This window comes from Balearica regulorum, chromosome 2, assembly GCF_011004875.1.
Source record: "Balearica regulorum gibbericeps isolate bBalReg1 chromosome 2, bBalReg1.pri, whole genome shotgun sequence".
NCBI classification, from domain to species: domain Eukaryota; kingdom Metazoa; phylum Chordata; class Aves; order Gruiformes; family Gruidae; genus Balearica; species Balearica regulorum.
In genome coordinates this window covers 129,834,490-129,862,142 of record NC_046185.1, presented here as the reverse complement: position 1 = coordinate 129,862,142, position 27,653 = coordinate 129,834,490, and the positions used below count along the sequence as shown (strand labels likewise).

The following is a 27,653-nucleotide window of genomic DNA, read 5'->3' as shown; positions in this document are numbered from 1 at the left end:
GTTTCGGGGTTTTTTTTTTAATACATGCCCTGATTGTATGCAGCAGCAGAGTGCCAAAGCTATTGAATTGTCCCCAAAAGCAGCTAACTGGGGACGTATTACTCATAAACAGCTGGTGCTCAAGGACAGTGTTATTCTGGAGGGACTCACAGTTTAAGGATAACCAGTAATCCCCTCTCCCCTTGTCCAAATCAGTGGAAAGGAAATGGGAATTGCACCACATGATTTTTAGAGGCATTGAGGTTGGCTTCTCTAAGAAGCTGTCCTTTAAGAAAATAAGAACCATGGCCAAGGGGCTGTGCTGTGAAGTTAGTGGGGCTGTGATATGCAGAAGGTGTTAGAAAAGGGATGGCCTGAGAGGCTGAAAAAGAAGCCGACAAACCCCAGCTCGTGCAGAGCAGCAAGGGCATTGCAGGGTTTGGAGGGGCTACAAAGGATAAGAACTTTGATGCTGCTAAGGGAAACTACGAGAACAAAGAAAGGAGGAGATGAGCTGCATGGACAGATTTATAGGCAAGGACGGGGCTGTAAGCTACAGTTTTGAATGATTTGAAGTGAAGAGAGACATGATGTAGGCATTTGGGAAGCCAGAGAGATGAGTGTCACAGAAGCTGAGCTTTTAGAAAGGACAAGCAGAAAATATACTGCCCCAAAGACTCATTCATTCTCTGGTCGTCAGCACACTTCCATTTCCCTGGGGGCAGACAGCACTGCTCTTCTCTGGGATGCCGCGTTGTACACAAAACCTGCGGGAGGACAGACTTGCCGCCTGCCACTTCAAGGCAGGAGCCTCTTCCCGAAGCCTGCGTGCCAGCTGCTGGGAGCGACCGAAGGCTAGGCGCCAACATCGCTGCTCCCGTCGGCCATCAGCACCCCACGCCGTTGCTTTCTGGTTTTGCAGCCATCAGCTCAGCCTCTGGCCAGAGTTACGAACCAGCCAGAACATTATGAGGTAGCAGGCAAAAGCCCAAAGCCTTGTTAAAAGTAGTCCATGTGACACCGACTGCAGCCAGAAATTGATGAAAGTGGAGCGGTTCTGCACATGGTGGGTTGCACGGGTCCGTTTGGGGCTGAGGCAGCGGCAGGACCGGGTGCAGGGGTGCACAGTCGCAGTCCCGGGCGGTGTGTGCCGGGGTGCACGGGGCTGGGTCCAGCGGCAGGCGGGGAGAGGCAGCAGGCGTGGAGGAGGAGGTGCTGGGCTTTTTTCCATCCCCAGCATCTTAAACTAGTTAATTATATTTTAAAACTGTGTTGTCAAACCCGAAATGAGATAAGTGAAAGTAAGGAAATACCAGAACTAAGGTAGCATGATTTATTGACATGAGCTGCTAATAAATGCAGTAGGTAACTACATATATTTAATTATATATTAAGTGCAAGCTGGATTTTTAGTATTGGTTTAATACAGTGCATGGTGTAAGCTCGTACTATTTTTGTCTTCATCTACAGTCACATACTAATCATCAGAAAACTTTCCCACAAGCATTTGCTGCTACAAAAGGCCAAGGAACTGAAACACCTCCATTAACTTTTTGAACCAGGCTTGGCACAATGTGTTCAAGAACTGAGAGAAGGACAGAAGATAATTCACAGCAGACCAGGCACCATCCCCAATTAATGATAAAGCAGGTATGTCAGAAATAAGGAGGAAGGATTTTTTTTTTTTTTGAGGCCTTTTAAATCATATATACTTAACACCTTCCCAGATGTCTTTCTCATGCTTTATCATCTGAGGGGAACAAGACAATAACGGTAGTAAGAAACTTGTTTCATGTCTGTCTGTCTGGGCTTTTTTCCCTTATAGCTTACATTGCTTTCTTTCTGTTAAGATGCTGAATTTTTTGTGTTGTATTAAAAAAGTCCATTTAAAATCCATGCTTTGTGAATGTTTTCTAACCAGAGTGATGTGCCCCTTCCCGAACATGTGCAGCACGGTACTATTTTACCTACCGATCACAACTCCTGTTTACATTTCCTACCCTCTGTGCGCTTGGCTTTGCAACTTCAATGCCCTTAAGAGGCAGGAGCTTTTAAAAATGATGCGATTTAAAACTGAAGGTGAAAGGCCACTGGGTTTACCAAACTTCTCAAAGACTCCAGCCTTTTGGGGGCTAGAGATGAACTCCTTGGAGAAGGGGAGGAGTTCAGAAGAAGTCTCTCCAGGCCCAGGACGGCAACGCCCAGCAGATGCTGCCGGAGGTTCAGCCGGAGGGTTGGCCAGCAGGACGTGGTGCCGGGGATGCGGCTGTCCTCGAAAGCCTCCCGCCGGGATATGCGATCCTCTGTAGTGTGATGCTGCTGGAACCCGCCGCTTGCACAAGCACGGGAGATTAAAAGGCAGCTGTGCTAGTGCCCAGATTTCCTGAGCTTATGGCAAGTTTCTTGCCCCAGCGGTTCCTTGACCTTTTATTAAGACCTCTGTTTAAAAAAAAAAAAAAAAAGCAACAAAATGAAAAATTTTAAACTATTGAACTGGGCTACAAATGCTGGTGGCTTGGCTTCATAGCAACATAAATAGCCCAGGCAAGACATAGCCACAAAGAGTACACTAATTTTGTTTTGTTTTGTTTTGTTTTGTTTTTAATTGGTGATTTCCAGTATCACTTTGGACATGCAGAGTTAAAGTCTTCTATACAGGTGGTATAAGGTGCATGCCTTTCTTGATTGCTTTAACGTATTATCATTACAACGCAACATCCACCTTTATTTAACCTTTACGGAAGCACCAGTGTACGTGCAGCTGTTGCAGTGCTGTCACTGGTACAGACAACTCACGCATTTCAAAAAGTCGTGTACAGCATTTATCGCGAAGCAGGGAAGAGTGGCTTGTAGGAAAATAACACCTTGGTTTGAGGCTTTTAGTCCTGAATTCTGCACATCCTTTGCTTAATTTTCTTCTGTTATAGAGTCTTTTTTCACGTAACATTTAATATGCTTCCCATGTAAAATTTGCTCTTTAATGCTTGCTAATAAATAAGTATATAATTACCCTGACTCCTATCAGAGCTAATATAGTTGAACAAACTTTCTGAAAAACAAAAACACATGTACATTACACAGCATGAATGAGCATCCATAAACACCCTACCTCCAAGATGTGATTTACAGCAATACAAAAATGAGAACGTACATTGCGGGGGTACCCCAGACATGACGAGAGGGGGAGAGAGTACAGGGAATATCCGGTAATTGAATGTGATGATGATCGGGTGGACAAGGGGATGAGAATGAAAAGACCTTCTAGTGCAGAAACCAGAGTGAAGGCAATGTGTACGTGGGCACGCGGTGGTTGCAGGGAGGTAACCGACGCTGTCCCAGCCCCTTTGGGGTCATGCAGAGCCCAGCCAGCTTGACAGAGGTGAAAAACATGGAAATATGTTCCTTCTTTACCTTCCCTCCTTATCTGATTTTCTCCTGGGAGAGAACTCCTTGGCTATTTGACAGTTTATTTGTCCGGTTTGGCCTTTGTGGTCTGCAGTTTCAGGCCTCCTGTGACTGCTTGCACTTCTGTGCATGCACGGCGATACGCACAGCCAAACGTCTGAGCCTGAAGGTGAAGTTAACCAGCTTTTTTTTTTGGCTGATTTGCTGATCTTGAAAGCACTTACTGAAGGTTCTCTCCTCCTTTGACCCACGAGGGTGTACAGTTAACCTTAATGTCACCGAAGTCATCACTCATGTGGATACAACACTTGCAAAGTTCACATTGTAATAAAAGAGAAAGTTTCTATAAACACCGCATCCAAGATATGCTTTGTGTTTATGCTGAGAAGGTTTAAAGACAAAAACCCTGAAGAGCTTACATGTACGTTTAACAGTGCTAAGTTGAGGTAATTGTTACACGATATTCCTGGTTAGTGAAATTCAGTTTCCAGTAGCTTAATGTTGCATTTGTGATGGAGAGTAAGTTGCCATCCACAGCCACATGAAAGTCTTACTGGCAAACACTGTTTGACATTTCTCCATTAAGACAGGATGCAGTGGTCCTATTTTTTCCCAATCATCTGACTTAATTAAAAAAAAAAAAAAAAGACAAACATCTCAAAATGGCCATCAGCAGCATGACGTATCGTTGTTTGTTTTCACACAGAGGTGGGTGAGGGTTTGGGTTTTTTTTTTCCCCAGTCCTTCTGGATAGATGATAGCGTAGCACCTAGCAGCCCACTACATGTGGGATGCTACCCACCTCCACTCCCCTCATGTGAAGTATCGACACTCTGTAGAGTCAATGTAGCAGTATGAAGTGCATCGCAATTTTCCGTAAGACCTACAATAAAAGAGAATATCTCAGTTTCAAAGTATGCTGTAGTTCACATTATATGGTTTCTGGATGCAGCTCTCTGTAGGAGTGAAGAACATCAGAAAATGCCATGTGCAGCAACATATGGGAACCAAAATGAGGGGAGAATTTCCATCAGTGCTCTACTGTGCTCCCCCTTGTCAGCAAAATAGGAGTCCAGGAGAAACTATGAGTGAAGACTTAATTCCCAACAACATCAATTAAAAAAAATAAAATCTCTATTGATACTGGGACTTGAGCATTACATGGGAGTGGATGCAGGAGGCCTTGGTACTCATCCACAGGAACTGTAACGAAATACCAAGGGCGCTGTGTGTTAAGTGTTTTTCCAGTTACTTCCAATAACTCCAGCAGGCACGACTGTGCCTGTCCTTAAACTTATTTTTCATGTACTTGAAATAATGATAGTGACACATGCCCACCCTTGAAATAAAAAAAAAATATAAATGGAAGGGTCCTTGCAAAATAAGGAAAAACAGTGATTTTGTCTTTCTACTGACTTAAAATGAGCTGCGATGACTCTACTAAAGACCTGACCAGAGATGTTAATATAATAAGCATTCTGATGATTTTCTATTGCTAGCATATGTCTAAGTGAATAACCCATCCATCAGATAATCCACAAGCTGTGGATGAAGCAGCCGTTAAGCAGATCCTCAAAACTCTGTCCTTGGATAACCCGCATTCTCAGAAAACCAGCATAAAATCTGAAGTGAATGTTCATGTAATATGAGGAGGGATTTGGGAGCTGAAAAGAGTAGAAAATGGGAAAATCAGTTGCAGCAGAGCTCTTGGAGGAGAGGGTGCTTTGGGATGAAACTCCCATGGGGTTGCCAAGTTCACATACTTATCCCATTTTACTGATGAGTCACAGCTTTTTCTTTAGTTTAGCAGATAATCTGCAGACTGCACACACAAAAACAAAGGATTTCGGTTGCTCTTCACAACTTGATTATGCACAGAAAATGAAATTTATAAAAATTTCTCAAGCTTTTGTGGTGCTATTTTGGCACCAAACTTCAGACTTTTAGAAAGGAATTATTTTCACAGCAGAAAGCAGCTCCATACTGTCTGAAGATGAGATCTCTGTAAAATGTTTCAGGTTGTGAGGTTTGCTGGTCTGGATTTTAGTAATCTCTTACACCAGGAGTGCTCCAACAATTGCAGTGGAAGGTTTAGCAGAGCACTTGACTTACAAAGACGTCCTGTGGTTTCTTATTCCCGTCAATTAGCACATTATTCTCCCATGAATGATGAGGGCTCTGGGCATAATTTAATTTGCAAATTAAATGTTTCCTGTTAGCCAGTAACAATACCTGACAGTTAATTAGAGGTACTGCTGTTGGAGGCAAAATGCTGACCAGAGGAAGCTGCTTAAACAAAGGCAGAGAAGGCAAGTCAACAATAAGCAGATGTTTTAAATGAAGGACATCATTGCTAAGCAGATGCATGGCTTTGCATCTGCTGTTGAGTGAATTTCCTGGTCTTTGGCAAGGCTGATAGATGGACCAGTTGATTCAGAAACAAAGATACCCCTAGGGTACCCATTAATGGGTACGGGGAACAGGAGGTCGGTTGGACATTGTGGTTTGGGGTTTTTTTTCTATCCTTCTGTGTGAATGTTTCCTTCCCATGGTCTTTCCTGCTCTTGGTATGTTATGAATGAACACTAGTGAGATGATAATGTTATCAAATGAGGAAATCTTTGCAAGTAGTGGGCAAACATATGTCTACATGACCTTCATTTTGTACAGTAAGAGGCACAAGAGACTTAGCCCTTTAAGTCAATGATATGCAGAAATGATCTGATGGACTCTTTATCCCCCACTGCCTGCAGTGGTCCCAGGTTTAAGTCGGTAATACTTTTCTGTTTTAAAGCTGGCAAAGAGAAAAAAAAAAACAACAAAAAACCACCAACCCCTGAACCAAAGTGAAGAAAGCTCATGCGTACCCAGGGAGATATGTTCTACATGTCAAATATCCAAAATCCTTCCCATCGCAGTCTTCAACCCCCTCGTGTCTGTAGCCATCTCCGCAGTAAGCACGGCGGCATCCTAGTGAAAAATACAGAAAGAAATACCGTCAAGGAACTTCATATGTAAAAGATGCAGGTGAGGTAAGTGGAAGTAGATTTTTAAGGGTAAAGTATAAAACAAGGCTTTTTGGGGAGGGCATCCTGTAAGGACTGGCTTAGGAGGAGCAATATTCTTCACTACAAAAAATATGCTTTTTTTAGTGTAATTTCAATGACCAAGTGAAAGAATGGATAAGTACTAAAAATAATTACTACAGAAACACTAATTACAGCAGCATTTATTCTAATAATTATTATTACCATAGATAATTACTCTCAAAAAAAAAAAGGTACCATAAAATGCAGTTAATGTAAATGATTTGAGGTCATTAAGTGGTTTCAAAATCCTAACCTACACCTTTACCTAATATTACACAGTGTCTATGTGTATCTGCTGCGAGTTCCCACATAAGAACAGAATTATGCAAACCTGTTTCCTGTCCATCAAATAAATAAAAAAAAAAGTATGAAATGATTGCCAAAAAGGTGTTTTTCCCACTGAGTCCCATGGACTTGAGTGTGAGTAGGCCTTGTGACATTTTTTTCATGGTGACTGGCATGTAGGTTGCAGTAATATGTGGGTTTGTTTGCTATTTTAGCGACTGGACTTTGACGTCTTCAACATTTTGAGTATAACTTTATAATTTTAAAAAAATTAATTTAGCTAAAATTCCTTTGACATCTTCTCAGAGACTTTATTAGGCAATGGATTAAAAGGACAGTCAAGAATAGGGAGTTTATAAGAGTTAAAGTGGGTTATTTACAAATGGAAATGATTAATTAATTGCACCAGGTATCTGTTTGTTAGAAACTGATGCTTGTAAGAACAACGAGCCTATTTTACAATTAAATCCACTCAACATTTGGTTAACCTTTTTCTTTTGGTTCAGTCACAAGAGCAGAATGATGACAATATACTCATTTCCAAGTAACTCGATGATAACTCTTTGGGTCACATCAGTGCCAGAAGTCAATGTACCGCAAGGCCTCGACTGACCTGAAGCTTTGGCCAGTGTATAGCGCACAGTAATACAATGTGCCTCCAGATGCACAATGTACAATTTTGCAGGCACTAGCACTAATGAAAGCTATTTTCCTGCGTGCTTGTTCCCCATGGTTGATTGCAAATTCTAATTGAATCATTTTCTTGTGCTTGGAGCCTGGAGAGCTCACCCTCTCTGGCTGGATTACTCTGCAGTCAGGCAAGCTGAGACATTCATTTGTATGTCTCCCTATACCTGTTGCAACTGAATTGCCTTTGAAATCTCTTTCCTTATTGTCAATGGGAAGTTGACTGGGATTCCTAAGTTATAAGGAGAAGGTTGGCAATGGATAGGTGGGTGGAAAAACTCAGTGCTGCTTACACTTCATTTCCTTAGAAAGACACGCTAAAAAATGGAGGATTGTATAAATGAAAAAGAAAAATTGCATCTTTCAGTGTTGGCTGATACTTGTTCTGAAATGTGAGGAAGCATCCCTTTGCTAGAACCAACAGAGTACCAAGCCTGCTGTGTGTCAGCTGTAGATGGTGTAGAGCGCTGCGCTCCAGGTAAAGAATCAAGCAGCAAAAGTAGCTGAGAGGTAGAAGTGAAGGTTGCCACAGCTGCTTGTACACTTGTAGGCTCCTTGCTATCCACAACCAGCAAAACAAAGAAAGATTGACTAGACAGGAATAATGTTGTATAAACCTAATAGTGAAGGTAGTGGGCTGACACCTTCCCCAGGCAAGTGAATAACAAAATCCAAAGTAGTTTTCCTGGACCCAGGATCTGGCTTACCAACAGCCAGCACCAGTGTCTGTCCTAAGGGTCTGTGGTGCACTGCAAAGGGATGCTACATCTTGTGGCCAGGGAGCCGGCAGCCCCTGGGGAAGGTGTGTATGCAAACCAGCTGCTGGATTTGGCCCCTGAAATGCAGCGATTTTGCTCTGACTACAGACACCTCTGCTCAGTGAGGGTCCTCGATGAAGATGCGTGAGAAGTACTTGGGGTCACATCTGTCTTGTGCTGGTGTGTGGCACTCACATGCGCAAAGGACCTCAGTTTTTGTTTCATGGCCATCATGCCTCCCTCTCCCCATGCGTGCACTCGAGTCACGAACCACGCAAGGTCCTGAGTGAAACACTTCTGTGATTTACACAGCGGTGTACCCTGCAGAAATGACTAATGCACCTTCCGTGGTAGAAAGGCTGCTCTTGATGCGCTGTAACTTACTTATACAGTCATCAGTCACAACGGCATTGCCATCGTCGCACTCTTCCCCATCCTGTATGATCCCATCTCCACAGGTACCGCCAGCCTCAAAGTGGTAATCCACGGGATAGAAAGGGGTGAGCTGGCCAAAAAAACACACAGCGGTTACTGAACCGACCACGAGCAGCCTGGCTAGCAAGCAGAGGTGAAGGGCTGTGGGGGGGCAGATGCCACAAACAGGTTTTCATATCCCGCTATTTGGTGGTTCACCGGGTTTATACAGAACCTGATTCAAAGTCCAGTGGATGCAAGAAGGATCCTACTGCTGATTTAAGTGAGCTTAGCTTAGCTCCTTGAAGCAATAAGGAAACACATGGTTTTGTTTTGCAGGGTTTGTGTTTTCCTGCAACTTTTTACTGGGGTGAGTTTTGCCTTATTTTGTATTAAATAAAAGATGCTCTTTACTATCGTAATTCCCCAAACCCAGCCCCAGTTTGTTCACCAGTGGAGCCTGGTTCACAAGGAGATTGGCAAAACCTGCAGCACTGATGAGCTAATGCCTCAGTAATTAAGACTTCTGTGAACAAAAATCACAGAATTAGATACAGTCATGGCAGTGCTCAAAAATGAGCTTTTTCTCCATTTGCTTCATTGATTCTCTATGACACCTTAAGCACAGAAGTATGTTCTGTATGAAATGAAACATACACTCACGAGTTTTCTGAGACCACAGTCATATTTTCACCTGGATTGGGAGCCATCCAGAGGTATCCTTGAAATACAAAGATCTCTGATCTCTTCTAAAAGCTAAGGCATTTTCGGTGTTTAACCGGTCCAATTCTTCTTGATTATTCACCACAAAAATCTGGGGAACAGAAAAAGAGGTGATTGGTAACCCTCTCAAGAAGTAGTTTGGATTGTCAAGGAATCTAGTTTTGTAAGCTGACAGAGGTACCTGCAAATAAGTAAATAATTACACAGAAAAATGGTTTGGTTGCTTTCAGAAACAGAATGTTATTCCAGCCCTGGGTGAAAACTAACACCCATGGACTGCCAGACTGTAAGAGGCTCCTTTGTGACTGGTAAGAAGAGACACAAATTGGCAAAGGAGACTGGTCTTTCCTGACCCCCTACCTTTGGCCCCTATTTCAAAATGCATATCCACAGCTAATGATCGTGCAAATACTCGCGCACAATCATTGCTAACACAAAACTTCAGATGCTCAAATGGTTAGATGCTGGAACAACTGCTAAAGCCATATGGGCATAAGAGCTTTTTGTGGGTTTGTCTGTAATTTTTTAGGCATGCTCATGGCTACAAAATAAATAATGCATTCAATGCGGCCTTTACTTATCTTTTACTACTTTGCACTTTGTTTAGATTTAATTGGCTTTGAAATGCATGTTTCTTTACTTGCATATACTTTAGTATAAAGCCAAGTCCTCAATTAAGTGGAAAAAAAATTAGTTCAAAATGGAAAAAATAGGATGAGCTGCTCTATTGCCAATTTTTTCAATGTCTCAGTTACTGAAATTGGCTGTAAGGGGCATTAGGAAATGCTTCCTTCAGCAGCTTAATCAAATTAATTTTACCAAGATTTAAACCATTTTTAAATTAAGAAAAAGCAAATGGAATGCTTCTGAGCAAAATGGATTTAGGGCTGAGCCTGATTCCCACCAACGTAAACAGAATTGGCTCTTTTTAAAACAAATTACCCCCAAATTTTTACATAGCAGAATATTCCCATAGTCCCCAACAAAGGCCAGTTTCATTAAAGAAGCATTGAATAAAAAGCGCCTTCAGCTTGACAGAAAGAAAACAAAGAAATAGAAAGCCAGCAAAGAACTGGTTCTGTAATTGTGTTCAGGAGCTCAAGTCCCAGCCCCAGTGCTCTAATTTCTCTTGAAATCAATAACAGATCTGTGCTCTCTGGAACGCTCTGTTACAGATACTGGCCTTTGAAATTCCCAAAGATTTAAAAACCAGAATGAACCTTAGCCAGTGACAGAAAAAGAGCACTTTTTTTCCTATCCTCTCCCCTCCTCTGGCAGCGCTGTCACCGGAGGAGTTGACGGGCGAGTGGGTGATTGCAGTGGGGACGTGCCGCGGCAGGGTGCTGCTTTGCAAAACCATGCGCCACGGGGACTGGGGGCACAGAGCACCCTCTCTGGGTCTTTCCCATGTGCAGCTATAGCGACCCGGACAATGGTCTTCAAGTGGTACAAGGCAGGCTTCAAAGCTGCTACATGGGGATCTGAACAGAATAAATAATAGCAATGTTTAAGCTCCTGCTCTTGACGTTCGAAGGAGTAAAGCAAATGGGGGGGAGGCAAAGGGGGAGCGCTGCTCTGCAGGTGCTCCAGTTTCAGAGCTGAGGCTTGCCTCTTTGCCATCCCTCGTTTCTGAGAACAAAATGGCACTTCATCATCATCAAATGAGAGTTCACAGAGATAGTGTAGAGTGCTTATAATTTAGGTAGGTACACTCTCATTACCATCTTTTAAGATCTAATATGAAACTGTGCCAGATGGAAAAGGAGGGTCATAAGACCTACACAGAATCTTGCAAGCCTTATTATACCTTCTCCTAGGAGCTCTCCATGCCATGAAGTACATGACAATTTTTTGCAATAGTGTGCAGCGCGATGTGATACACACCTTTATTTCATGTACTTTCTTCCCTCGGCTTTACGTTTTAAGAATAATGGGGCTTTTTTGTAATGCAACACGGACAGGGATGAGTGAGCAGCTGACAAGACTTGCAGCACACTCATGCAAAAGATTGAGTTCAATGACCCGGTTTAATGGCCAGTATTGTGAGTATGTCCCTTTTACAAATTCTAACAGCTTTCTGACAACGTGACAGATGGGAAAGTTAACAAAGCTAATCGCTGCTTATTGTCATTCAGAGATGACCAGACACCGCGCAATATCCACTTGCATGAGTGGAGCGGCTGGGCTATGCTGGTACACAGCAGCAAGGTAGCTTTTTCATTGCTGATTAAGTGCCACAATGCACAGAATAATAAAGCAGGGTCCAGCAGAAAGAAAAGTACAGAAGTAATATTTACAAAGCCCGAAGAAATCAGAGATGAAAGATTGCAAGGTCACTTTCCACCAATGACTTGCCCTTTAAAGTACTTTGTCCAATTCATTTGTAAAAGATGCTTTCCAGAAGGCTAGAGATTGAAATGAGCTATATAATCTGTATGTCTACAAACAGGAGCTCAGAAGTCTGACTCTCGTAGTTTGTGGAGGGTCCTTTTTGGTCCAAGGTAGAGAGTCTGTGCTTTGGAAAAAAGTTCTATCATATATGTGAAATGCTTGATCTCATTATTCAATTCTGAAATCACTGTCTTTGCAGAAGAAGATATAAAAAATAAGCAAGAAAGAGATGCTTGTTTCACCAACCAATCTGAAATACATTTCAATTTACCGAAATAAAAAGAACAGATTATATATGTACAGTAGGAGACGGAAGAGAGCATCCTCAGACTTGAAAAAAGGTTTCTAAACATGTGCTACATTACTGATGGCTTGAAACAGCTGCATTTGAGCACCTCGATCACACAGCCCTCAGACTACTTATGAGACCAGAGTCTTTTGCACCAACTGGATCTCAGAGGTGGTGGATGCTAGCAATATCACATTGCCTGTTAAATCCAAAATATTGGTGAGTACACCACCTCTTACAATAAAAGTACTTAAGAACTGCTCACATTCTCTCAGAAAATCTGCTTACCGCAGGGACTTTTGGATAACTGTATCCAAACACAGATTCCTCATACGGTGCGTTATTCACATGTTGTGGGGATCTGCAGAGACATCTTCCCGGAGGCCCTGGAAGTCCTCTTTCCCCTTTTGGTCCTATTGAGAATTGCCCTAGGAAGCAAAATGCCAGGTTGCCTTGTTATGAAATTAACATACAAAACACAAATGCAGCCTTAGTGGAAAAAGTATAGGTCAGGTGGATATATGCATTTATGTGCATTTTCAGAGATGCACATCTCCCACCAAATCCACTGGGAACTGAAGGAAGTGATTATCAGAAACACCAGTTCCAGCAATTCAGGAGAAGGACCAGGGTTTGTACAACAGTCTTTTTCTTTCAGATCACTTTTTAAATTTTTCTACCAACTTTACAGAGAAAAAGAGACCATTTGCTTAGGATTTCTAGATAAATGGCGGCCTGTTTGAAGCTACAGAAATTCAGGTCATGATGAGCACACAGATCACGCTACAGCACCTGTGCAGTAGTAGAGTGAGACTCTGCAAACATCCACAATGTGTTGGACTTGTGCATTTGTGCAACCACTTGAGCAATGCTGTTTCAGTGGTTTCTGTACAAGAAAACCCAACCAGAAATACAGGAGTGCTACAAATAAAAATTTAAAAAACTACTGCTTTTTGACTTTCAAACTTTGTCAAGGATGCACTGCTCTGGAGAATTAGACTATGACCCAACATGTTCATACTGCAAGCAGTGACATCATTACAGAAAGGTCGTTTAGGATCAGAATTTATATTCTGGAGGAAAAAGATTAACAAGTCTGACACATAAACTTTCTGTGGACAGAATAAAGCTTTTAAAAAATAGTCTCAAGATCCTGGCTGCCTTCCCATTGCCATGGTGAAAATTCTGCCCTCTGAAAACTTCCAGCTAATTTACCAAGACAGAGATGTTTCATAATGGGAGACATGAGACATGTGAAGATTTTGAAGCAGCCCCCAGCTTCACAGATGTACCATTTCCAGACCACCAGAAGGAAGAGACCTCCTGCCCACTGACATAAGCAAGGAAAGAAAAAGGGAAGGCAAAATGGAAGACAACATTGAACAGATTGGCTGCAGCGCAAGCAGCTGTTGTCCAGAAGCTGTACAATTATCAGTTAGATTTTTCTCGTGATTTCTACAACACACAGTTGCAGTGAGCGTAGTTCTACAGCACTTAATGAAAGAGGGATATTTTCTTTCCACTGCCTTTTTGTTCCCTCTGACTCCTATCCCTTTCCTTCTCTTCCCTTCTTTCCTTGATGCCATTGTCACTTGAGTCTCATCTGTTTTTCTTTTACAGAGCTACACAGGGTATGTCCTGCTTGATTAGAAATTGCAATCTTTCATTGTAAGCCAGGATATCTGGAGGAGAAGCAGACCTTTGATGATGGAGATTAACTAGTCCTTCCAAGGCTGCCAGATGGCTTTTCATCATCCCCATCTTCCAAAATCCCACAGGTACCACATACACCATGTTTTTGCTTTTATTTGAAGCATCAGAAGCCATAACGTAGGCTTTAAAGTAAGGTATAGAGCCTTTATAATGGACAAGGACGGCATGACCTGCCTTCAGGAGAAATCCTCTCCTTGCTGTCAGTGGAGAAGCAAACGAAGCCCTGCAGCACTTTTTGTAAAGGGGCCCATGCAGGCGTACATGATGAGTCAGGAAGGGCTGGGGAGCAGGGACGCTGTTTAGGAAATCATCCAATCTCCTGCTTACCTGATCCTGAAGGCCCAGGGGGGCCTGGCTGGCCAGAAGGACCAGGCCTTCCAGGTGGACCCATGATACCCGCAGGTCCAACATCTCCCTTTAATCCCTAGAAGAGAGGTGACATCCATTTATTACTAAACGATTAATAGTGCACAATGTCTTCCAGCCAGCACTGGCTTCCCTTTCAAGAAAGCCAAGACATTCAGCAATAGGAGTGTGCAACATGAACTTCATAGCCACCACCCCAAGGAAGAGGAGCTGTCCTCTTTTATGTGGAGACAGAAAAGCATGTTCAGGCAGGACTTCTGCTCCTAAAAGTGAACAGTCCCAGCAGATCTGCTCTGTGTGGAGTCAGGAATCACCCTACTCTGACTCCAATCATTTGGTGGCCTTTCTTTAAGGATGCCTTTTTAGCCCTGGTAGCTCTCTAGGAGTCAGTACAGCTCAGAAAGAAAGGGCTGGTGGAGCTGAAATAGGTGACCCTGGAAATCCCTAGTCACTGCACGAGGAAAAAAAAGGGAAAATTCAATAAGGCGTAGGCAAGGGCTTCCACAGTGACATTTCCCAGTCTTAGGGTGCAGTCTTTCAGAAGCACACTAATGACTCTGAGGTCCATACTGTTTTCAGAAGTACTTGAGATGCTGGGCCCCCTGTATCTCCTTGACTTTAACCATGGGTATAGCTATATTAACAAATCATTGCAAGGCAAGCAAGGGCTTGGCTTTACAAAGTGCAAACTGGCATGTGGCATCACCATGCTGACAAATGGTTTCTCTCTGATACCTTATCACTCAGTCAAAATGCTGTAAAATTACATATGGGAGGTGAGCTTATACACAGTAACCACACAATAGCTAATATTCTGTAAAATCAGCACTAATTTGCCTCATGGGAGGTTGTTTGTGCAGCCATACCCTTAGGCATTTGGAAGTTTCACCCTAGAGCTGTTCGGCACCTTCCTATTTTTGCTTCTGAACTTAATATGGTGACACTTATTAAAAATAACTATATTTATCTTCCTGCTCATATACTCTTCAAGGCTTGGATTTCTCAGCTTTATATTTCAGAAGTGTATTACACTGCTTAAAGTTTAAATATCTGATTTTATTTTTGTGTAACAACATACATTATTTAGCATAACAAAAATGATGTGTGCAATGTAAGCTTTCTTTTATTGACAAAGGAGATGAATTCCTTGGAGATGGTGTAATTCCAGGTTAATGTGCATTCATGGGCATATGTTGAGTGGTTGCATGTCTAATTTCAGAGTAATGAAGCATATATAGTAATATATGCTAAAATAATTTGGTTATATAATATGTTGTATCCCATGGATACCTTTGAATGTCCCTTGCACTATTTCAACAGAGGAAGGTTGATTTTTGCCGTGGCCCATAAAGAACTAATTAGATATTTGCTTTGTTTAATCCTATTAGGTAAGCTCTGTGTCATCAAAATATTCCAGGATTTATGTGAATGTCAGCGACGCTGATCTCTAATTACTTCTTACATTACGCAACACAGAACTAGCAGACCGGGATTTTGTAGCCCCCATGAAGTCTGTGGGAAATCTCTTTCCCACACACAGTAACGATCCAGCAGAAGCAAACCAGGGCCAGTTGGACATGTACTGCCTGAAAACGAGTTGTCTTCTGTGTCTCCTGCTTTGGAGGATTGATTGCTTAGTGCTCTAATGTTTAGCACAGATAGAATAAATAATAATGGCCAAGATTTATATTAAATATCTTTGCCTTGTTTTTCTTTCACATCCACCCATGGCATTCAGAAAAGCTTTTCCCATGGACAGTATTTATATTCCTCTCCCTTCTTTCAAAGAAACATTATCTAAAGCCCTAAGTCATTCCTCCTTATCGAGACTGAAACCCTAAACTTGTTCCTTAGGGCCAATTCCCAAGTTACAAAGCTTCGGGTGTTCTATCTCAGTTTGAGGGCAGTGAGGTTGTGAGTTGTGACTCCCACCTCCTGGCCACCTTTTAGGAAGACCCTGCCCCAGAGGCAAGGGAGAGCTGAAGAAGTCAGTGAGGTAATCAAGACTTATCTCAAAATGGAAGTGGAAGTGACACCTTCCTAATTTAGCTGCTTTTATCTAGGGATGTCAGCTGGATCAAGATACAGGAAATGGTCCCATGTAGATGAAAACTATCCTGTCAGCTGAACAAACAGCCAGACAACTACAGCGCTTAAAGGCAGCAGTCAGACCCGCAGAGCCTTAAAATGCCACTCTCAAGTTTTTTCAAAGGATTGGAAAAGAAGAAAGGAAACAGCTAGTTTACCAATTACAGAGGGAAACCCAGTTTTCCTGCAGAAGATCAATGCTGAGATTGCTTTTGGGGAACCAGAAAGGGGTTTGTGTACTGAGTCTTGGGCCTGGCAATCCTAATTTAGGGCCAGACTAGTTTTTTTAGTCACACTGGTTGTTGCCTTAAATTATAACACGCCTCATTTCACCACTTTTTGATTAAGACACTGCATAACATGACAAAATGTCTAGGGTCAAGTAAGGAGTGCACTGTGTTCAAATTGATCTGCAGGCGCTGCGTCTTCTCTTTGCCTTATGTTACGGGAAGATATTCTGTGCACATTACTTTGGCAGGACAGATGAGCACAGTTTACAAAACAAAACCAAAAAAACAACAGCAAAGAGCACACATCAGCTTTTAAAACCTAACAAATCAAGGACAAAAAAATATTTCTTCTGGATCATCTAGCAGACTTACATTGCACGTAGCTTCCTTGTTTGGCGACCTATTATTCCCCTGCCCCAACACCCAACTTTAAATTTTTCCCCACATTCTTTCACTTCAGATATTAGCTGACAGCATCAGAGCAACAGTGAAGCAGGCACGTACCTCTGTGTGCAATGCTGGGCATAACCAGACTGCAAATAAAGCAGCCCATTAACCACCTCATCTACAAGCTCCTGCGCCTGACCAGATGCAGATCAAAACCAACACTGGTCTAACGAGAGCAGTTTCCCTTCCCTGTCAGTGGGAAGAAACAGGTTCTGCAGGTGGCAATTCAGAGCACCAGAGGGACTGATCTTTGTCCTCCCAATATCAGTGTTTAAAATAAATAAAGAAGGAAAGGTGCCCCCAAAGAGGTCCATTTGGTGACTTGAACAGGTAACTACACCAATATTGCTATCTCTTCCTTGGAAAATGCTATAGCAGAGGAGTCAGTATCAATTTTATACATAATTCCTGGTCTTTACAATTCACCTGAAAGCCTGAAAAAAATAATTCTGCCAGCATAATTATTTTGAGCTCTAAATAAGGACCATTTGTCAACCATCCGATTCCTGAATAGCTTCCGTACAAGATTACTATCCCGTAAGGTCACTATGTGTCTTTCTGACCTTTCTCAGAGCAGAAAAATCTGTCCCTGGCATGCAGTACTATGGCAAGAGCCATCATATAAATATCCAGTCTAACCAACCAATCTTGGTTTAGTGTTAACAGAGGAAATGGGAGAAACAGAGAGGTTGTTTTAGTGTTTTGGTTCGTTGCACTGTGTGTCGGACATCTCCGAGGCCTTGTGGCTCTGCAAGCTGATCTGTGTTGACCAACACTTAGGCCTGGGCAAAGCCTGACTCAACCAAATTGGATGGTGTGGACAGAAAGCATCTTCCGGGCATGCCCAGCAGCAAGGACAGAGCCTGGATGGACACTGAATGCACACTTAGTTCATGTGCTAGAAACCAGGACCGTATTACAGTGTAATACAGGACTGAGGTTTGGATGTATAGACCAGTGGTTTTCATTGCCACAGACTGCATACCAGTTTAATCCATGGCAGCATACCATTCTTAGTGTACAGACAGCTACTGCCAGTGCATACCAGCAGTGGTTTTGTTAACAGTAGTGTAGCTCTTTGCACTAGTTAGCCAGGGAGAATGTTCATGGACAGGCAATGGGACATCCCTTGCAAGATGCTGATGCTGCCTCTCTGCCCGGAGCTGATGAGAGGATGGCTGGTTTTGTAGCATCCACAGCAATCCTCCCCTCATTCAGAGCCCCAGAAAGCCAGTGCTTCCTTACAAACCCTCCTTACTTATCCCAGGAACCTGTTTTCACTAGGGGCAGATGGCACCTGGGCAGGCTGAAATGTGTTGGATTTTGAATATAGCCCGTTTAGCATTGCAGCCTACCAAGCTGTCTGTAAATTGAGCAGCCTGCTCCCTAAGTCACCCTCAGGGATAGGGATCTACAAAGTGTAGGGCCTCATGATGTTACATCCCACACTATCTGAAACTTGGACCTTACTTCAACTCTCTAGCCATCCATCAGGTGGGGTTGGGACTGTAGTTCTGTGTTGATTGGGATTCAAAGGGACCATTCAAGTTCTGGTCAAGTTATATTCAATGAGTTCGTTATCAAGCTAGGGAAAATACAACTCTCCCCATGCTGTGCGGCCAGGGAGCTGAATGCTGCAGATAAGGCTCCAGCCCTAAAGCTGAAGCTTGAATTTCCTGCACAGCCTGTGCATGCGTGTGAGGTGTTTCAGGGCTTCTGCCTGCTCCCGCTGTGACAAAGTGCATGGTACCATCAGAGCACAGACCGCGCAGTTGTACGCCATGACCGCACGGACACCAGGAGTCATGGGAAGGGGAAACACCATGGTCCTACTTGTTTGCCTCGTTTTCCAGGTCTTCCTATAGGTCCTCTGTGTCCTGGTACTCCAGATTGTCCCTTCGGGCCCATCTCTCCCTTGGTGGGTGCAGAGGGAGGAAGCAGGACATCAGTACAGAAATGCAAATTACCTTGGTTATACCTGCCTTATATAAGACAGCAGGTGGATGGTGCTCTGATTCATACAATTCCTTTAGATAATGCTGGCACCATTTGTTTCTCAGAACATCAAAATTGTAATAAAATATTTTAAAACAAGCATAAAGTAAAAAATACCTCTTACAATTTACCCAAATTTCCCTGCAAAATAATTTCCTAAAGAGGAAGCCAAATGGAGCGATCAGAAACGTGCTCAAAGACTTGGAGAGGTCAAGGCTAGCAAAACTCTCTGACCCCTTGGCAATATCTTGCTTTGATGTTAAGATGCATGTGTAATAAAATCATTCAGGGAAAGGGAGGTGAATTCACTCATCCTCTAGCCTCCTTAGAAGTACCCATTATTTCCTTATCCTAATTTCAGAGATAAGATGTGATCATGTCATAAAATTATCCTCCTTTAGGATTTCTATCCATAAGCCAACATCTGAATTGTGAATGTTTTTCAAGTACAGAATAATGATGATATCAAAGCTGGTCAGGGTTATCACAGCTATTTATAGTAGTCCCATTTTGATCCAGAGTATCAAGAAGGAAATATGTATTATCTTTGAGTGAATAACACTCTGTTAGGCCAATTACGACTCTATAATCAAGAGTTTGAATGTGTTAAACAGGAAGAAGATGATGACTAAACAAATGTTCTGGGGAAAAAAAGGGAAACAACCAACTAAATCTCAGAGTTTTCTACTAACATAAAAGGCCTAAAGGATTTTATGAAGTCCAAGAAGTTTTGGTCATTGAATTAAGCAAGACCTTCAATGCCTTATACTTTCCAGGATGTCCCCAAAGCCATTCGTTGACCCTATGCCAGCACTTAACTCCCCAGTACATCACACCCACTTACCTTTTGTCCCAGCATTCCAGGGAAGCCTATTTCTCCCTACAAAGTAAAAGGAGAAAAGTCATCAAAAAAATGTGGAATGATCTTTGACAAAGCAGCACCTTCCTTGGAAGGAAGAAAAACAAGTGCCATGTACTGGTAGCAGTTAAAAAAACACACGCTGTGATTCAGCACTACAGGTGATGCAGTAGGCGGAGAACTATAAGCAAAGTTTTGCTGTAAAGCCCCTTGTACAGTAATGCTATTCCCCCATTTCATCCTCTGCTGCCTGCTTCCTCTCCTCCAGAAAAAAACATCCTGATTGTGCATTTGTCTACAGGCAACCCTGCTACCTGGACAACTCCCAAAGCCTGCGTTTGGGAATGGCATTTCTCCATTTACATCACAAGCAGTTTACTTTTCGTTTCTTAGTTAAAATAATTCCCAAGCCATGAATCTCACTTTTTTTATTTTTTTTCTTTTTTCTTTTTTCTTTTTTCTTTTTTTTTTTTTTTTTTTCTTTTTTCTTTCTCATAGCAACATAATATCACCAGCTAAGCATTTTGGCAAGCTGTTGTGGTTCTGGAGTGCACAGGCCAGGAGAGACAGAGGTTACATCCAGGGAAATCCCCCTCTGCCTTGTCATCCCCGTGTGTGCTGGGGCTGGGAGGACACATGGACACGGAGGTTGCCCCACCACCCTCCCATCAGGTAGGACTACAGCCTTCCCTCCCAGGAAGATGCCTCCAGACTCCCTTCATCCATACTGCTCCTGTTTTTTTCCTATCAGAAATACATTAGTCCTCATGTGCACATTCAGCTAAAGCTCACAGCCATTTGGAAAATAAAACTACCTGGTCTCCTTTGACTCCTTTGTCACCTCTGTCACCTCTGGATCCCTGGAGAGAGATAACAGGGTGACAGCAGCTTAATTACTACCATTTCACAAAGAAGCAGAAAATATTTATCCTACAGGAGGCATTATTTGGAGTCACACAGAATACAGTAATATCTCCAGAGTAAGGCATACGGTAAACACCCTAAAATGTTTCCTTATTACTTTCCTTGATATTATAACAGAATTAAGAGTGAAGCTTGTAGGAAAAGACTCATTCTCCCCAGATAATTACTTTAAATACATGCTTTCCTGGATGTAATACTTCCAAACTTGATTTTTTTCCCCAGTTGGCTTCATCGAAGCTCAGGTCCCACTGTAAGGTCTTGCAGTAAAAACTGTCTTTGTGCCAAAGTATATATAGCCTAAAGAAACCAGAGCAGCAATTAAGGATTATTATACCCATTCTACAGATGGGTAAACTGTAATGAGGTGCACTACAGTAACTTGTTCATAAGAAGACAGGGTATAACACTCACTTCTTCAGCATCCCAGCCCAAGCCACAAGACTGTGCTCCTTCTCGATGCTTGTTTTCATTTCTCAGTGGGACCTTTAGACTTCATCAAAATTCAGTCTCATTTCTATACTTTTTTTATGTAACTGTTTCCAGTTGCTAAATTATACATTATTCTATTGTCACACTGACCTTTTCTCCTCTAGTTCCAGGAAAACCCTAAAGAGAAAGATAGATATTTTAATGCTTCTCAATTTCAAGACTACCCAAGAAGCAGGACTTTCAAACTTTAAAGTGAAGAAAAAGAATGAAGCACAAATAATTAATTGCATCGACTTGTAAATGCAAATCAATATTTATAGCTTCTAAAATTGCACTGAAACAGAACCATGAACTATGAATTAAAGGCAAGACAACTCAGCCCAAAAGCCACTGTGAAAAAGCCAAGTAAAGCCAGCAGGTTTGATATTGCTTTTAAAATTGAAACAAGGGAAAAAAAATGTAACTGAAAGTGAATGAAGCTTTAGGCACCACAATTAATGATCTATAATAATTTTAGCCATAATCTTCCTCTTCTGTTTTTTTCTTCCCCTGTGGATCATCCTTAAATTATACTTCAGTAAACTTCTAATGTGAAGATTACTATAAAACTGAGTTTCTCTTTAATAAACACAAAATGTTCAGTTCTTCTTTGCAGTCCTTTATTTGAATAAACTAATTATAGAACTTTTTGAAGTACCTTAAAATATTGTGGCCTAAATTTGTAAAGGCAGAGGCTATGCTATAGACGGTGATGTATAGATACTAGAACATCCAGACCTAATTGTGCTTACTATCCAACTATCAATACATATGTGTAGTTTAAGTAGAGGACTAAAATGGTCTCCACAGTCTTATGAGGTGGGTGGAAAACATTGCAGACACAAGTTAATGCTGCAGATACACTTAAGAACTCCAGTTTTCTAGTGGGATACAATTATATATAAGTTTTGCTTTTAAAATAATTTTTTGCATTACAGTAATTTACACCAAAGCATTTTTGTGAAAAGCCAAAAACACAGCCAAGCCCAACCAGACAACATAACCTTGCTTGAAGGAGAACATATCTTTTTAGATGTATTAGAAAAGATATATCTTGATAAACACTTTCCAGCAAATTCATGAGGGAAGCAGCTGTCAGCAGAGCATTAGAAACCAATGATGTCTGAAAATGCAGCGTTTGGTTAACAAACCTTGGAGCCCATTGGTCCTCTTGTACCTGGCAATCCCATCACACCCAACTCTCCCTTTTCACCCTAAAGGGGTCAATAAAGAGAGTTATTGATTGTGGCTCTCTGACGAGGTCATATTTGAATGTCTGATAGTTTAGCGGTTCAGGTTTTATGTCAAATAGTTGAGACAAGCCTGACCTTGGTGTAGCTTTGTAGTCAGAGGTCTACATTGCAATTGTATTCTGCCTGAGTCCTCGTATGTTATCTTATTCTTCTATTTGCATTTTCTCGGATGTGTAACTTATGCTTCAGTTTTGCCAGATGCTATTAAAGGACATGCAAGCAAATTAGCAGCAGTGCATCCTTTCACTGCATGAAGGTGCGTTGTCTCCACCCAGCATCGTTTCCACTGAGTTGCAGAGAAGAAAGGTATTTTGCTGCAAGCCTTTATGGCTTGGGGAGGCATAGCAATTACTTTTGTCATAGTTCTGAGGCATCATATGCTTTACAGAGGTTTGGAGCCAGTAAATCATGAAAAGGCTTTACAACAACTCCTCTGGCTGCTGTCAGCTAATCATACCTAGGGTGAAATACAGAGTAGTCCCCACAGACATGCAGCAGCCCTACCAGCAGAATACAGGTGGCTCTCATTCTCCTTTGGCTTTCAGTGTCCTAGTAGTGGAGAGGATTTTCACATTGGCTACTGCCCCGGGTTCAGAAAAGACTTGAAGAAACAAAGTAGGAGAAATAAGTATCGCACCAAGGCTGTGTCAAAGAAAGAGAAGACAAGTAAGGAGACGCAGCTGAAGAAACAGAAGGCATAGAGATGGGAATGGGGAAAAAAAAAAAAACAAAACCAAAACCAAAACAACCCAAAAACCAAACAAACCAAACAGCAGCTGACTGGAGATCTACAGCAAGAAGAAGATGCGGCAAACAACTATAGTGAAGATAAATATCAGGAGTTTGGGAAGATCAGAGATCAGAAGAAGAGAAAGAGAGAGACAACCAATGGATGTGAGCACAGAGATCTTCTGGCCTCTATTCCACTGGAGCCTTCATTGACAGGCAGGAAACAAATTTACAAAGATCAGAAGAAATGAAAGTGTGAACCCATTTAAAGAAAAGCAGAGACAGATATCTGAGGAGACAATAAAGCAGAAGAATTGGAATCAAACAGCAAGTAGGACTTGCAGTCAAAGTATAGGAAAAAAGTATTACTACTGAATGTGAGGGATGCTTCTAAGAGTGTGATGAAAAAGTGTAACAATGGACAAAGAGGAGATAAAAATCAAAATTAGGAAGACTTTGTGAATAAAACTAGACCTTATATAAGGAAAAGGTCAAGTAAATGAGTTTTCTGACTGCTGTATTCTCAGTAATCAGGCTGTGAGGAACTGAGGTAGTTGGACCTTCCGTCTGCCTCACTGCTCTCACTGTGAGAAATCACAGCACACTGCATTTTGGGGGACACCATTTCTCATCTCACAGGAACATTGGCTCCTTTTTTGTACATAGTCTCTTGTTGCTTGCCTACATTTCCACATCCTATAAAATGATGTTCCTCATCTAACATAGCTGTGAAGAGCTTGAGGGTCTGCTTCCCAGATGTTGCTTGAATGCAGAAGTCATCTACTATTATTCTTGCAGTAACAAGAGCTACTGCATCACATCCTCTGAGGTGGCGGCACCAACCTTCATGGAGGAAATGAAGAGCCAAAGATTTACTGGAAAAGGCAGCTTTGAACTAAACATTGTGTGCAGTTCTTTTGCCTGATGCATACTGGATTGAAGAATAGTTATCTCAAAAGTCCCGGTAGAAATTCCATATATTGTGGCTCCTGTAAAGAGCTGTATACCTTTTGTATAAGGTAATACTCAGTAAAGGACTTTTTAATAATATATGCAGATGAAGCAACCACTCTGCAATAGCAAAGCATGTTCTGCCATTTCTTCTGCTGTTGGCTATGAAAAAATCACAGGAACGAATGTTTGTATGGGAATGAACTTCAAAGATCTGATCAGCAATCCATGTGGTTCATAATCTCTTTCCCCTGACACCAACCTGGTGTTTTCCCTGTGATCACATGGGCATACAGTTACGCTGCCAAGAAGTACACATTCAGGCAAAGAGATCATCCTAAAGGATAGGCACAAAGACAACGATCAATTTTGAAACCCTGATTCATGTGACTGTGAGACACGAGTGGTTATCAATGAGTCTTCATTAGATTGACCTTCAATTTCCCTTTCATGTATTTTAATCAACATAAGAATTGCTACAGGGGCGAGGCTGAAGGTGCAGTGACCCAACCCTGGACTGGGCAGGTCTTTGCAGAGCAGTATGAGAAATGGGACAAGCACAGAGTGTCCTTGCACAGCTGCAGCTTCCCAGCCTCCAGCAAATAGTGGTTTAGAGACTTCCCGAGACAACTGTTGTGTTCAGATCGTGATGTTGAACAGGTGATCCCATGTGAATTTTAGTCTTACCTTCGGTCCCACAGGTCCAGGCCATCCTACTGGTCCTGGCATCCCAGGGACACCCGGGGGACCTGGTCTACCCTTGAACGGAAAACATCGATTACAATGATTCACGTAACATCATTCCTATACACAGGCCTCCACTGCAGACAGGAGATATGGAGGAATAAAGTCTTTTCAGGAAAAGACCTGCAAATGATTCCTTACCTTGTTTTTAGTACCAAAAATACTATATTATATTCATAAACCAGTTTGTGTTGATGATACTGGAGGAAGTGTGGGCTCACAGAAATGCCAGGTTAAACCAATACAAATAAGTAGAACAGCTATGGAGTAAATCCACATGCAGTCAGAATAATCATTCTAAACCCCCAGTATCAATAACTTAAATTGTCTTTTCATTTAATAATATGATGTAAATAAAAAAGACCTGCATGTAATTCAGTACGAATCCAATTTGCATTAACAGAACCAAATCTTTAACTAGGATATTCCTGGGTTTATTTACTATTATTCTTATTCTGAGCATTCTCATATTACTAACTATAATTGCTCTTTATTAGCTACTGTATGACTAGCAATAACTACATACATACATACAGTTATTTATACTCTTTGAGTATCTCATAAAATGCTGCAGATTAGTGTTCTTGCACTGCTTTATACCACTTGACAATATGATCTTAGAAATGTCATCATGACATTTGGGACTAAGAGCCAGACAGCTTTCAGCAAGTTATACTGTTTTATTTCCAGCCTGAATAACTTCTCTTTTTTTTTTTCCTTCTGTTTTTTTTCTCCCCGCCCCGGGTTTTCTCAGAAGAGTAAGGACTGATGTACTGTGTTTAAGGTTTTCACTCTCTTGTAGGTTGGTGGGTGACTCTCTTGGAAACATGACTGTTTTGAAACACATTTATATAAGTAATATTTTTCTTTACTGTAGGGCATTTGCAATTTAGATTAAAGAAAAAGACCTCTTCTGTTTATGTGTTTTGTATTTCTTTGAATTACTGATTGGTAGCTGGTGTTAAAATCCTTTGTATATTATTAGAAGGGTGTTAAAATCTTTGGTCTATTATTAGAAGGGTACTTCTTTTCCTGGTTAGTGACTACCCCCTGCATATCTCTGATTTCATCCTGCATTTCTGTCTTCTTTTAAAGTTAATTACATTAAATGGAGGTACTTAGTGACTGAGATAGTGTATTCTGTTTCATCACATGCAGAGGCACATATTTTTGACAATATATCATGGCTCATATGTCACCAAGCATAGGATTGTAGTCAGCATATTGCATTGGTGCCAAAACTTAGTAAGTGTAATCATGGATAGTTGTTCCTCCTTCGGGGATGTTTGGCTGAGCCTTGTTTAGACTTTGGAGGAGTAAAAAGTTTGATTTGGCTTTTGGCTTTTTTTTTAATACACCTTTTAAGATAGCACCTGTACTCTGCTTCCCCTGTCCACAGAGACATAGTTCAGGTAATTTCGCACTCTATTTCAATTGTCTGGCCAGAGCCGCATGCTCTGACTGAGGGAATTTGTCGAATTCAAACCAGCTGGGACCCCTCTCCAAGCCAGAGGGCCCAGCTCTTCAGCCTGCACCCAGAGCTCCCTACCATCCACCCTGAGCACCAGGGCGAGCAGCACAAACAAGTTAAACTTCAACATTAGCTCATTTTTATTTAACTATTGTCTGCACCCCTCTCCGACAGCTGCTGTGTGTCAAGTATTGGATGGGTTTCTGAGAGAGCACCTTTGTTCATACCTTTCTTCCTGGCCTGCCAATCTCCCCCTGCCAGAGAAAGGAACACGTTAGTCTCATAGGCACCACACAAAGCACAGTGGCTCATTAGTCAATGCATTTAATAAAATAAAATAAAATAAAATAAAATAAAATAAAATAAAATAAAATATTGGGAATATCTTTGTGTTCAAGACTTTGCTTCCAGAGGTAAAATGAGAAGAATTACTTTAACAGAGGTCCTTGGTCTTTCCTGTGTTCTCAGCCCTAAATCTACAGTCATCCCCTTGTATAGCAAAGCATGTAATTATGTGCCCAGCTTCAAGTATAAGGCTCTTTAAGCATCATCATGGAGAAAATACTTTGCAGATCTGAAGCCATAACTTAACATATAGGTCAGTTTTAATATCTGAGCTGACCCATACAACTAACTCTGCATGGGAGAGCTCTGCTTCTCACGTCCTCCCAGAGGGACCGAGCGTTCAGAGGCTTTTGGATCAGTACGATCACTGACTTGTGCACCTGAGCTACTTTCTTAACACATGCTCTAGACGGAGAAGCCATAAAAAATATTTCAAGACTGAAAATGAACACTGAAAGATGAAGCTTTAAATTATAGCTTCAAACCAATTCACAGCTTCAAAGCTTCGAATTGAAGCAAATCTCCACATCCATAAGGCCCACCATGCACTAAACAGACAAGGAAAAAAAGTGACACCACTCCCCCCCTCCTTTCTTTGCCCCTCAAAAAGATACCAAACTCCATAACAACAAACACTTACTTTCTCCCCTTTTGGTCCCACTATACCAGGAATTCCTTGTGGACCCTAGGGAGAAAAGTAAATGTTATAATTAAACTGCATTACTAAGGAGGCACTGGTGGCTGTCTTCCCTCAACCCTTGACCCTGTAGGTGTCACGTGGGAACAGTGTGAACCCCCAAGGTTGCGGTGTTGGACGTGGCGTTTGAACATGACCTCTAAATGCCAGGTCTGTGTCACCGCTAAATGGCAAGCTGGAGAGTTGGACTGACACGAGAACTGCAGGGGCATCTTCTAAATGAAAAAAAAACAAACAAACAAACCCAAGAAAAAAGGCCTGGGGCAAAGGAAAGATGAGAAGTTATTGGAGTCCTGAAGAATTAGCAACAACGAGGACATGGAGACATTGTGTCAGCTGGCAAAGGAGGTCAG

At 41.9% G+C, this 27,653-nt stretch overlaps 1 protein-coding gene across 2 annotated transcripts in view; it reads right to left on the bottom strand.

Moving 5' to 3' along the window:
• Positions 1–1,311: 1,311 nt before the first annotated feature.
• COLQ (collagen like tail subunit of asymmetric acetylcholinesterase) overlaps positions 1,312–27,653 on the bottom strand; it is a 43,810-nt gene continuing 17,468 nt past the window's right edge. Inside the window, exons 4-17 of one of the 2 annotated variants that reach the window (XM_075745897.1) lie at positions 27,244–27,288; positions 26,486–26,512; positions 24,731–24,802; positions 22,262–22,324; positions 21,222–21,248; positions 20,534–20,578; positions 19,704–19,739; positions 18,698–18,778; positions 14,061–14,157; positions 12,309–12,448; positions 9,312–9,431; positions 8,588–8,708; positions 6,252–6,354; positions 1,312–4,267 (exon numbers count right to left, since the gene is read on the bottom strand). In XM_075745897.1, coding sequence (XP_075602012.1) covers positions 4,198–4,267; positions 6,252–6,354; positions 8,588–8,708; positions 9,312–9,431; positions 12,309–12,448; positions 14,061–14,157; positions 18,698–18,778; positions 19,704–19,739; positions 20,534–20,578; positions 21,222–21,248; positions 22,262–22,324; positions 24,731–24,802; positions 26,486–26,512; positions 27,244–27,288 — 1,047 coding nt within the window. In that variant the 3' untranslated portion in view covers positions 1,312–4,197. The remainder of the gene's footprint in view (positions 4,268–6,251; positions 6,355–8,587; positions 8,709–9,311; positions 9,432–12,308; positions 12,449–14,060; positions 14,158–18,697; positions 18,779–19,703; positions 19,740–20,533; positions 20,579–21,221; positions 21,249–22,261; positions 22,325–24,730; positions 24,803–26,485; positions 26,513–27,243; positions 27,289–27,653) is intronic. The other variant, XM_075745899.1, reaches the window with a different exon arrangement.